At 35.2% G+C, this 11,333-nt stretch overlaps 2 protein-coding genes across 2 annotated transcripts; both read left to right on the top strand.

The window, feature by feature from the left end:
• The first annotated feature begins 1,459 nt into the window (after positions 1–1,459).
• On the top strand, positions 1,460–7,849 carry LOC123920972 (protein PALE CRESS, chloroplastic-like). Its single transcript, XM_045973343.1, has 7 exons — positions 1,460–1,791; positions 1,864–1,934; positions 3,295–3,489; positions 3,625–3,711; positions 5,364–5,414; positions 6,539–6,727; positions 7,348–7,849. The coding sequence occupies exons 1-7, from the start codon at positions 1,638–1,640 to the stop codon at positions 7,582–7,584; spliced, it is 984 nt and encodes a 327-aa protein (XP_045829299.1). The 5' UTR covers positions 1,460–1,637; the 3' UTR covers positions 7,585–7,849.
• Positions 7,850–8,566: 717 nt separating this feature from the next.
• LOC123920981 (legumin type B-like) lies at positions 8,567–11,128 on the top strand. Its single transcript, XM_045973354.1, has 4 exons — positions 8,567–8,954; positions 9,047–9,303; positions 9,596–10,549; positions 10,665–11,128. The coding sequence occupies exons 1-4, from the start codon at positions 8,648–8,650 to the stop codon at positions 11,034–11,036; spliced, it is 1,890 nt and encodes a 629-aa protein (XP_045829310.1). The 5' UTR covers positions 8,567–8,647; the 3' UTR covers positions 11,037–11,128.
• The last annotated feature ends 205 nt before the right edge of the window (positions 11,129–11,333 follow it).

Below are 11,333 nucleotides of genomic sequence, written 5' to 3' on the forward strand. Positions count from 1 at the left end.
TTGAATAATGATCACATGGGTTGGAGTATGGTAGTTGAGTGGAAGATTTATTGGTCTATGGCTTCTCACACAATTTGGAAGTGGAGAAATCAAGAAAATCACAATGATAATTTTAAGAGGCCAAACTGTTAACATAGTTATGTTTTGCAGCATGCCAAAGACTACCTTGCAGCAGATATAACAAACAAAACTGTTACGGGATAGTCTCGTGATGTGATGCATATAGGTTGGAATCCTCCGCCGGCAGGTTGGGTCAAGCTAAACACAGTGGTTGGGAGGTTTTGCAAATTTTGTTGGGCAAGGTAATGCCTATCTAGTGGAGCTTTGGGGTGTTTTTGAAGGACTCAAGATTGCGAGGAATTTGAATTTTAGCGCGGTGGAATTGAATGTGGATTCTAGAGCGGTGGTGAATGCCATACATGGTGAAGGAGGCGATAATCTTCAAGGGAGTGCACTTGTGCATAAAATTAGAAGGCTTTTGGAGCGTGATTGGGAAGTTGTTTGCATCATTCGTATCGTGAAGCCAATCAATGCGCTGATGTTTTAGCCAATATTGGAGTTTCTTCAAGGATTAGTATATTTTTTGAAACTTTGTCCTACTCGGTTAAACCATGTGTTCCTTACTGATGTTATGGGGATTACTACCCCTCGTTTAGTCGTCTTATAGTTTTGTTTTTTTGGGCTTAGTCCCTCGTGTTAAAAAGAAATGGGAAAGTTATTGTGTGGAAATTCTTTTGCGCCTAGGCCTCATGTTAATATGTATTGTTAATTATTTATTTTATTAGCTTTTATTTTTGTAATTATAAATTAAAAATAGTGGCTACCTTTTAATGTGAGTAAATAGGTTTACGAGGATTTGAACTCTAAACCTGCATATTATTATGAAATTGGTATAAAAATTTCATCGATATTTAGCGGTGATTAATTTCTGTCTTGAAATATGTGAGACACGTGAAATGAATTTTTTTCTTCCAATCTAATTTTCTCTTCATACATAAGAACCAAAAATCAAATTCATAGTGCTCAAATCTTTTATCACTTGAATTATTTCATTGTTTGTAAAAATGCTCATGACTTAATCAAATGAAAATTTTGCATATTTTATATTCATAATTTTAATATAATGCCACTTATTTATTTTTTATTTTTTTATAAATATAATGCTACTTATGTAATACTCTCTCTGATCCTTTTTATAAGGAACACCTTAAAAAAAATGGTTTTTTTTATAAAAAATTTTGACCAATTTTCAAATATTTTAAATGTTTAATTTCACATATTCCCTTATTTATTATGAGAGAATTTAAAAATAAGTAAGTAGTTGAATAAAGAGAAATTAAATACATGAAATAAATTTAAATACACAAATTTTCTTTTGACAAGAAAAAAAAAAGAGAATTTCTAACACAAAAGTCAGGTGAAATTTGAGATAATTAATTCTTAGTCCTATAGATAAATCTTGGAGGATGACAGAAACAAACATATGTGTTGTGTCTTAAACCCTCTTTCTCAGATATATCAATAGCTTTCATCTTCATGCTTTCATTCAGTGTTGTGCTTTTGATACTTGATAATGCTTTCATCTTCAATTGTTCATAATACTCTCAGTCTCAACCGAGTTTAGATTCTCTGTAGGGATGAATCTTCTCTCTCTAACTTCCACTTCTCTCTTCTTCCTTCCTGTTCCTGCTTATTCTTCATCATCCTTTCTTGTCACAAGACCTTCTGCATACCCTTCTTCTTCTTCTTCTTCTTCTTCTTCTTCTTCATACAAAAGCACTTCCGGCGCAGGTTAGTCTCCACCCCCACATATTTCAATTATGGTTTCATATACAAAATTGATTATTTTGATTTTTGTCACAGTTTTAAGATGTGTCAGTGAGGGAAAAGAAGAGGTGCTTCTTGAAGGAATGCCTGCTCACTATTATGATGATGTATGTATGCTTTCTACTTTTCACTTATTGATTACTCATGCTTCTTTATACTGAATTATCTATAAGTATCAAACATCTTTAACATAACTCAAGGTGAATTTAGGGTTTTTTTTTTACTCTTCTTAGGACTTGTTTGAATTGGCTTAGTTCATGTTTAATCTACCATTACTAACATAAGCACTAGTGAGAATGTTTGCGATAATTTATGGAAACAACTTATGACATGTCCATAACATGTTTTTAGCTTATTTTCATTAGCTCTCTATCCCTCCGTCCCATAACATAGGCAAAAAAAATATTTTTACACTTATTAAAAAAAGTAAAATATGATAATTTCAAGGTTGACTTTTTGTGTGTTTGTTAAAATAAGTTTCATGGGAAGATGTAAAAATAGTTTTTATTGGTTATTGATTATGGGGAAAAGAAGAGAGAGAGTAAATTAAGTAAAAGTTTATCTTGAAAATGATAAAAGTTAATTTTTTTTGCTTATAATTTGGGACATGAAAAAGTGATTTTTTTTGCTTATAATATGGGACGGAGGGAGTATAATTTAAGTGTCATGCTAATTAGTGCACCTGAGGCACTAGTTAAGAAAATAAAAAAAGAAGTAAATTTTATATTGAAAGCAATAACTTTTACACTTGATTACACAAACTCCAAGGTATTTTTACTATATTTGTTTCCTTAACTAGAGTCCATAGACACTTGTTAGCATTTTTCTATCTTTAAAAAACGGCTTATAGCTCATATGGAAACCGTTTGACTTTAGTTTATTTTTTGATAAGAAATAGCTTATATATAAACACTTATACGATAAACACTTATGGTATTGTCACTATTATCAATTCATCTCTCTTTAACTAAACTATTTATCCAAAGAGAGCCTTAAAAGGTTTGTCGCTATTGTCAATTCATCCCTGGTTAATTGTGTGTTTTATTACTATCTGTTTATTTTGTTTTTTGTTGTTAGCATGTTACTATTTCTTCTTCAGTTTTCTTTGAATTGCCTTATTTAGTTCTTTGATTTAAAAATGCTGTAGATTCATTCAAACTTGAATTCATGTTTTTGCAGCCAATTTTGGCTGTGCTTCTATTAACAACATCGGCAGAATATGTTTAGGAATAAGTGTATAATCATAATCTTTAATGCTCTGCATAACTTCTGATTTTCAAATCTGTTTTCTTTTTTATAAGCATAAACTATTATATGAGTGAATGATTTTCTTATTGTCTGATGAGTAAGAATTGTAAAAGCATTGTGGTATCAGTGTGTCTCTACTCTCTTGGCACTGCTAGCTTGTGAAACCAAATTTGTGGATGGTTTTATTTGGATAGATTTCATTAACCTTCTCTAGGGTAGGAATGGCAAGCCCGACAACGTGAAAAGACCAAGGAGTTACATCGAAGACGCAGAGAGGAAGAAGAGGAAGAAGAGAGAAAGATTGAAGAGTATCGTGAAGTTGGCATGCGTCTAAAAGGATACCCTGAAGAAGATGTTAGAAAAGCACGGAAATTGATTTCAAGCTTTATAAGAGCCGCTGAAGAAGTAGAAGAGGTAGTTTCTTGGTGCTGAAATGCAGTTTCCTATTAGTCTTGTAGATAAAATATTTCACGATGATCGGTTTTTTTGAAGTGTAACTGTCCTTGCATGATTATTAAATGTTACCGATTGATCTTTTTTCTCATGTAGAAAATTGAGGAAGCTGCTGAGAAAGGAGAACTTACTGAACTTGTTTTGATGGTGATATGGAATCGCCTTGATCTTGCCCGACGTGATGTAAGTTGTTATTTTGGTGTTTGAAATATTTTAGGTAATTGGATTTAATTCTTTGATGTAAAGAAAGTAGCATAGATTTCTTACATTTTTCATTGAGCTGGTCCTTTGTCTGTAAATCTTTGACCACAGTTTTTAAGGTAACCATTTGCATTGTAGAGGACTTTGTGTCTCCGATTTTTGGTAGCATGAACAACATAGTGGTGTCTGTAGTTGTCAAATTCCTTTACTTATAGAATCACGTGAGCTTCCAACTTTAGGTATCAAAATTAAGTTAACTCGCTAATGAAAAACACTGTTTTTGTCTAACTCTGATAGATTCATGAGGTTGAGGACGATTGGACAAGTCTACAACATACTTGTTATTTGCCCATACATGTGCAAAATGATGCCAGTTTTGGTCTGGTCAAGGGTTAATATGTTGGCTTTTGATAAAATAGTTAAATTTTATTATCGTGGTTTGCTTTAGATACTATGATAGATGTTTTTAAGCATTGTGTTTGCATTAACTCTTACGAGTTTACAAGTCAAGTGTGATGAGATTTCGCGAGTTTATAGACTCTCGAGATTGACAATCTTGATCAATGTAGTCAGGTTCGAGATCCTACGTAGGATCGGTAGGCTGGTTGAGAATCGTAAGATCGGGATCGTAGCTCGATTCGTAAGATCCTACTCAAGGGTAAAATTGTAACTTCACGTATATACATATACACATAAACATAAAAAAAATATAATACATGAACAAAATAAACTTTATTAATTAATATTTCATAGACATCATTCCAAATGTTCGTAAGTTCATAACAAAGGGTTATAAGAAGCAACAATAGGGTTAAAAAAAACAAAATGAAAAAGAGGGCTGAAACTTGAGAGTGAAAGAGATGAGTTCAGAAGGTTTCAGTGAAGACAGAGGTTTGAGTGAAAGAGATGGTTGAAAGTGAGAGAGGAGTGAACGAAAATGAGAAAGGAGTGAGAACAAACATACACTAACCGCCGGCGAGGTTCACGACGGCAACAGCGCCGTCTAGAGCTCAGGTCAAAAACCCTCTGGATCATAAGAACCTATGACCCGGTGCGAGAACCTGACTACAGACAGGTCAAAAAAGGAACCTGCACGGGTTCTAAGCTCGCTTGGCCTTCACGAGCTCGTAGGATCTTAAGAACCTAAGACCCGGTGCGAGAACCTGACTACATTGATCTTGATGGTGTCTTTGTGAAGTATTACTGTAGTTATATTTATATTCATTTACAGCCTACATTCAGAGGGGACTCCATTTTACATAAAATAATATCGTAGGCGAAAGAGTGGATGATCATAACTGCTTTTATTTATCGAATTTGCAGTCTTCGATTAAGCTGTCAATTGATCACAAATCACAGTTCTTCATGATTTGACAGGCTTTGTATCGAAATTGGTATTGAGACATTACTAATCCAAATAATTTACTATTATGATAGACATATTAAGAAAAGTGTAATTTTGTTTTCTCCTTTGTATCCTTCTAACTTGGATATGATTATTATAATTTGAAAAAGATTGTCAAAACTGAATCTCATAATTTGTTCTGTGCTTATTTCAAATTTAAGTCTATAATTTTTGCTTCCTCTTTCTCTGACTATCTTGTTCTATATATTATCTTATCACCTATTTACAGGATGAAAAGGATGCTATAAGAAGTCTGGATTTGTTATACAGAAGGGTTGAGGTAATAACTAGCTGTCCGTTTTAGTTTATGGCTATCTATATGGATTTGGAGTTCCCGCTTTCATTTCACCGAACAGCTTACCTTGGCTCCCCCCATGTCCACACAGACACTACGACGGCAACAAACTCAGTTCCTTGATATTGCTGGAATTTGATGTCTTAGGAGCCTATTAAAGGGAGAAAAAAAATCTTAGTTTTCCAAAATATAAGTGTTCACTGCAGAACCAGAAAATCTGCTGTTAAAGAAGCCGAAATTGGTGCTTGTCACTTTTCACAATAAGCTGGGAGGGACGGATCTAGAAATCAATCACACGGGGGGCCGAATTTCTTTTTTAACAATAAATAATAGAGTTAAATATATTTTTTATCCTTATAAAATAACGAGTTTTTATGTTTAGTCCTATTAAATTTTAACTTAAAATATCCTTTAAAATATTGCAGTTTGGTAAGAATAGTCCCCATTTTGAAATATTCTTACAAAAAATTGATACTTTTAGTCCTCAAAATAGCTCCTATAAAATACAAATATGGACTAAAAGTAAATTTTTTGAAGGACAAAACTTAAAAACTCATAATTTTATAAAGGCTAAAAATATATTTAACTCAAAATTATTAAATAAAATCACAATAATTTATTTACAAGCACCTAAAACAAGAGTGGGTAAATTAAGAAGTGTCATTAGCAACTATATGCATGTGGGAGGGGGAGGGGGGGGGGGGGGGGGGGTTGAAGCCCCTGCTTGCCCCCCCTTCAGTCCGACCCTGGCTGGGATGCAACACTATAAGCAAATAAACTTAAATTTCACTCTAAATTGTTTCAATATCACTTTTCAGACAAGAGTTTTTCTAGAGACCAATTAAATAATAATAACAATAACAGTAAATATGATGATGATTCACAACAAGGCCAAATGGGTTCTAAACAAAACCTCTGTTTACTTTGGTGGTCGAATTTCCTCGTGGTCATGATAGAGTAGTTTTGCATTACGTGATTGACTCAACTCGTTATTTAGTTTCATGCAGTGACCATTTTTCTGTCATGTGCACCACCATTAAGAAAGGATTTCTTGCATTATCAGTTATTCTAATAACTTCTTTGTTTTCTTTCCCTTGTTTTGAATGTAGGCTGAAATATTGAAACGGGAGGCTACCCCTGCAATGAGATTGCTGAATGATCTTTTGATTATGTATGATGGCTTTGCTTTTCACGAGTGGCTAAAGAAATGTAAAAAAATCATGACTGATACATTTCCACGGGAGGATCCATATAGCATTCTTGTTCCACCTGGATTTGAGTCTTTTGACATAGATAAGGTAAGTTGCACCAAATCTATAATAACTGATACCACAGTTTGACATTATGGTTGAGGTGGATTCTTAAACGCAATTGGATGTATCAATGCCACATAGTTTTGACCAAATCTATATTTAAATAACCAATTGATCAATGGTTAACTCTTAAAAAGTGGGAGTTGGGCCTAACTCAACCCTACAAATCCGGCTTGTAAAGTGAGGATTGCCCTCGCTACTTATAAACATATATTCAGACCATCTCGCCACCGATGTGAGACTCTTAACACACCCCCCTCGTGCCCAACACTATTGGGCTTGGTGCGCAGATATAAATGGTGGGTGGCCTGATTAGCAACCTGATAGCAGGTGACCCAACGAATCGTGGAGGAGGCTCTGATACCATTTTAGAATTGAGATTTTGGCCTAACTCAACCCTACAAATAATAATAATTTAAATCACCAATTGATATAAATTCAAGTTTGTGTTTATAGGTTGATATTAAGTGTGATTAAACTGGTTCTTTCCTTTTTGTACAAAAGTTTGATTAAAAGCAAGATAGTGCATATACCATAGCTGAAAATTGTAGGTTATAGTTCATATTTGTTTGAATTCTCTAAAATTCAATCTTGTGTGGTATCAGCATCACGGGCCATTGCGACCACAACTTGAAATTGATGATAATACTCTTTTGAGGGTGGACTTTATAAGGGAGGTGGATGAATTGCTGCAAGAGGTTCGTTTGGAAATGGATGAAGAAGAGAATGAACAAGGGTTTGATCCTGAATCAGTTGCAAATAGATTAAAACAACAGGAGAAGAAGCAAACAATAAGCCAAGTAGAAGCTCTGCTAGAATTAGCAATAGGTTTAAAATGGTAGTTATTTGGTCCAAACTACTATTTTTATTTACATATATCGGTTCATTTGTCCTACAATTTATAGTTTTGAATTGAAATTAGTATGCAATGCATTTGCAGTCCAAAGTAGCTTCATGGTTTTGTATCTATTTCTCTTGTAAGGATGTAAAAAATTAGTACCATCAGAAAGGACATACAAATGTAGGCATGACACTTTTGGGTTATCATTTGTTTTAAAGGTACAAGAATATTAGAATTTGAGTTTTTGAATTTTCATTTTATGCATCTATCCAAATGTACATCTGTGTGGTCCTGTATTTTTAATTATGAAAAAGTAATTTTATAAAATTGAATTAAATGTACAGTTATTTATGTTTATATACGTTCGTATAAATGTGTTGAACAATAACTACAAGCCAAAAATCACATTCGGATGCAAAACTTCAAATTTCATGTTTAATTTAGAATTCATTTTAGAGACAAAGTTAATTCTATTTGAAAACAGTTAAATATGTTAATCAATTTTGTGTTTAGAATATTTTTGAACCTCACAAAATTGAATTAAAACATGCACTAAATTGATTTAAACATCAATAGCAACTTGAATGCTCTAAGCATAAATTTTAATAATATCACTACCACTGATCTGCTCTTTCAGTTGTAAAGGCTACAGTTTGATAATAACCAAGAGCAGTACTATTGAGCTAGGATTACCTACTAGTTTAATTAAGCATTTGTGTTTGAGCAACATTTTCTGCTTAATCAAGACAGTAATTGAATTAATTAAAGTGTGAAGAAGTAATGATATGTAAAGAATAGACACCGAGTGCATGGTGGACCATCCCATGCCATATATTTGGTCTCATTCATTTAACTGCAGTCAGGATTCCATATGTAAAGATACCAACAAATATACATCTTGTGAGGTGTAAGAGCTTAGGAACTGGAAAACATGCATGGTGAAGAATGTCATGAACTCAGCAACTCACACTATGTGACGTGTCCCTCTCTCGCCCTTCTCTCGTTCCTATAAATAACCGCAACAAAGGTTCTCCGCTTAACCAGTTCATTCAGCAATTAGTTATATGATCACAGTCACAATGGGCAAGTCCTCTCTATCTTTGCTTTCCCTTTCCTTGCTACTCTTCACGAGTGCATGCTTCGCTACTCGCTCTGAGTTTAACAGGTTCAACCAGTGCCAGCTCGATAGTATTAATGCATTGGAACCAGACCACCGTGTTGAGTCTGAAGCCGGTCTTACTGAGACATGGAACCCCAATCACCCTGAGCTACAATGCGCTGGTGTCTCTCTTATCAGACGCACCATTGACCCCAATGGTCTTCACTTGCCTTCATATTCACCCTCTCCACAGTTGATTTTCATCATCCAAGGTAAACATTCTACTAAATAATTATATATTAATTGCTAAATATTCTATGCATGCATTGAATTGTTTTGTAACTGATTAATGTTTTTTCTTCAGGGAAGGGAGTCCTTGGGCTTTCAGTTCCTGGTTGCCCTGAGACTTTTGAAGAGCTGCGATCATCACAATCTAGACAAGGATCCAGGCAGCAGCAACCTGACAGTCACCAGAAGATTCGTCGATTCTATAAAGGTGATGTCATTGCCATTCCACCTGGAATTCCTTACTGGACATATAACCACGGCAATGAACCTGTTATCGCCATTAGTCTTCTTGACACCTCAAATGATGTAAACCAGCTCGATTCAACCCCCAGAGTAAGTATACATTACATATATACACGGATACGGACATTGGACACAATATTTAGTATTTTTTTTTTTGAAGGAAATATTTAGTATATAGATACAGCCAAAAGTTAAATAAAATAAAAATGATTAAATGTAACTATATTACTGTTGTGTTGAAATGGATACAGATATGTTTCGGGCACCCTATATATCTTCATTATGAAGTCACATATAGACTATTATCTATTAATTAACCATAATATATGTACATATTGAATAAATGTGACTCAATAAATTATATTTAAATATGGTTTTGCAGGTATTTTACCTTGGTGGGAACCCAGAGGCAGAGTTCCCTGAAACCCAGGAGCAACAACAAGGACGACATCAGCAAAGGCACAGGGAAAGTTTCCCTGCTGGACGTAGGGGCGGACAGCACCAACAAGAGCAGGAATCTGAGGACCAAAACGATGGCAACAGCGTGCTGAGTGGCTTCAGCTCAGAGTTTTTAGCACAGGCACTCAACACCAACCAAGATGTAGCTAAGAGACTTCAATCTCCACGTGACAAAAGGAGTCAAATCGTGAGAGTGGAGGAAGGTCTCCGCATCATCAGCCCCGAGTGGCAGCAAAAAGATGAAGAAGAAGAAGAAAGAAGTCGCTGGGAGGAGGATGAAGATGAACGGAGACCAAGACACGGTCGTAAGCAAAGGTGGGATGAAGATGAAGAAAAAAGTCGCTGGGAGGAGGATGAAGATGAACAGAGCCCAAGACACAGTCGTAAACAAAGTTGGGATGAAGATGAAGAAAGAAGCCGCTGGGAGGAGGATGAAGATGAACGGAGCCCAAGACACAGTCGTAAACAACGGTGGGAAGAAGAGGAGGACGAGAAAGAAGAAGACCGTAGACTAAGGCATCACAAACATAGTGAAGAAGAAAAGGAAGAAGAAAGAGAACCAAGACACCCCAGACATGATGAAGAACAAGACGAGGAGGAAGACGAAGAAGATAAACCCCACAGTCGTAAATGGTGGAAAAAACACAGTAAAGAAGAGGAGGAAGAACATAGAAGTGAGCAAAAGAGAAGCAGCAAGGAAAGAAAGAATGGTTTGGAAGAAACTATCTGCAGTGCAAGGATTCGTGAGAACATTGCTCGCCCTGGACGTGCAGATCTCTACAACCCACGTGCCGGTCGCATCAGCACTGTCAACAGCTTAACCCTCCCAATCCTCCGCAGATTACGCCTCAGTGCTGAATATGTTCATCTCTACAGGGTATGTATAGTACTAATTATTTAACCAATGTGTATATTTTCATGATATGATTAATTAAATAAAATAAAATGTAATGTAATTAACTAATTAAAAACATGCATGTATATATTTGCAGAATGGTATATATGCTCCACACTGGAACATCAACGCTAACAGCCTCTTGTACGTGATTAGAGGACAAGGAAGAGTTAGGATCGTGAACAACCAAGGGAACGCGGTGTTCGACAACAGAGTGAGAAAGGGACAGTTGTTAGTGGTGCCACAGAACTTCGTGGTGGCGGAACAAGCAGGGAACGAAGAAGGACTTGAGTATGTGGTGTTCAAGACAAATGACAGAGCTTCTGTTAGCCATGTGAAGCAGGTGTTCAGTGCCACTCCTGCTGAGGTTCTTGCAAATGCTTTTGGCCTTCGCCTGAATGAAGTCACTCAAATTAAGTCCAACCGGAACCATGGCCCGTTGGTTCAAGCTCAATCTCATTCTCAGTAAAACCATGGAATGAAATGATGAGGTGGCCATCTTATGTCTTGAAATAATAATAAAAGAAAATAAATTTGGATGTACTGTAGTCATGTACTCCAGTTCCGGCAATAATTTGTACCTATATATAATGGAATATCAAGTTTTGGTATAATGTTTTCTTCCAATTTTATCATTCATTTAAACTCTTTTATTTTTAATTTGATCATTCTTTAGCTAATTAACAAATATAAAACTAATCATAATTCAATAATTAAAATTAAAATAATGTACCCTTAAAAAAGGTCGAATTTCATTGAAAACTTT

This window comes from Trifolium pratense, linkage group LG1, assembly GCF_020283565.1.
Source record: "Trifolium pratense cultivar HEN17-A07 linkage group LG1, ARS_RC_1.1, whole genome shotgun sequence".
Lineage (NCBI taxonomy): Eukaryota > Viridiplantae > Streptophyta > Magnoliopsida > Fabales > Fabaceae > Trifolium > Trifolium pratense.

What these genes read in the sequence shown, in the direction of transcription:
- LOC123920981 (XM_045973354.1), top strand. Translation starts at nt 8,648, where the DNA reads ATGATCACAGTCACAATGGGCAAGTCCTCTCTATCTTTGCTTTCCCTT. An exon ending in AGCTCGATTCAACCCCCAGA is followed by an intron (nt 9,304 to 9,595) that starts GTAAGTATACAT and finishes ATGGTTTTGCAG; the next exon opens with GTATTTTACCTTGGTGGGAA. An exon ending in AATATGTTCATCTCTACAGG is followed by an intron (nt 10,550 to 10,664) that starts GTATGTATAGTA and finishes ATATATTTGCAG; the next exon opens with AATGGTATATATGCTCCACA.
- LOC123920972 (XM_045973343.1), top strand. Translation starts at nt 1,638, where the DNA reads ATGAATCTTCTCTCTCTAACTTCCACTTCTCTCTTCTTCCTTCCTGTT. An exon ending in CAAAAGCACTTCCGGCGCAG is followed by an intron (nt 1,792 to 1,863) that starts GTTAGTCTCCAC and finishes TTTTTGTCACAG; the next exon opens with TTTTAAGATGTGTCAGTGAG. An exon ending in TGTTATACAGAAGGGTTGAG is followed by an intron (nt 5,415 to 6,538) that starts GTAATAACTAGC and finishes TTTTGAATGTAG; the next exon opens with GCTGAAATATTGAAACGGGA.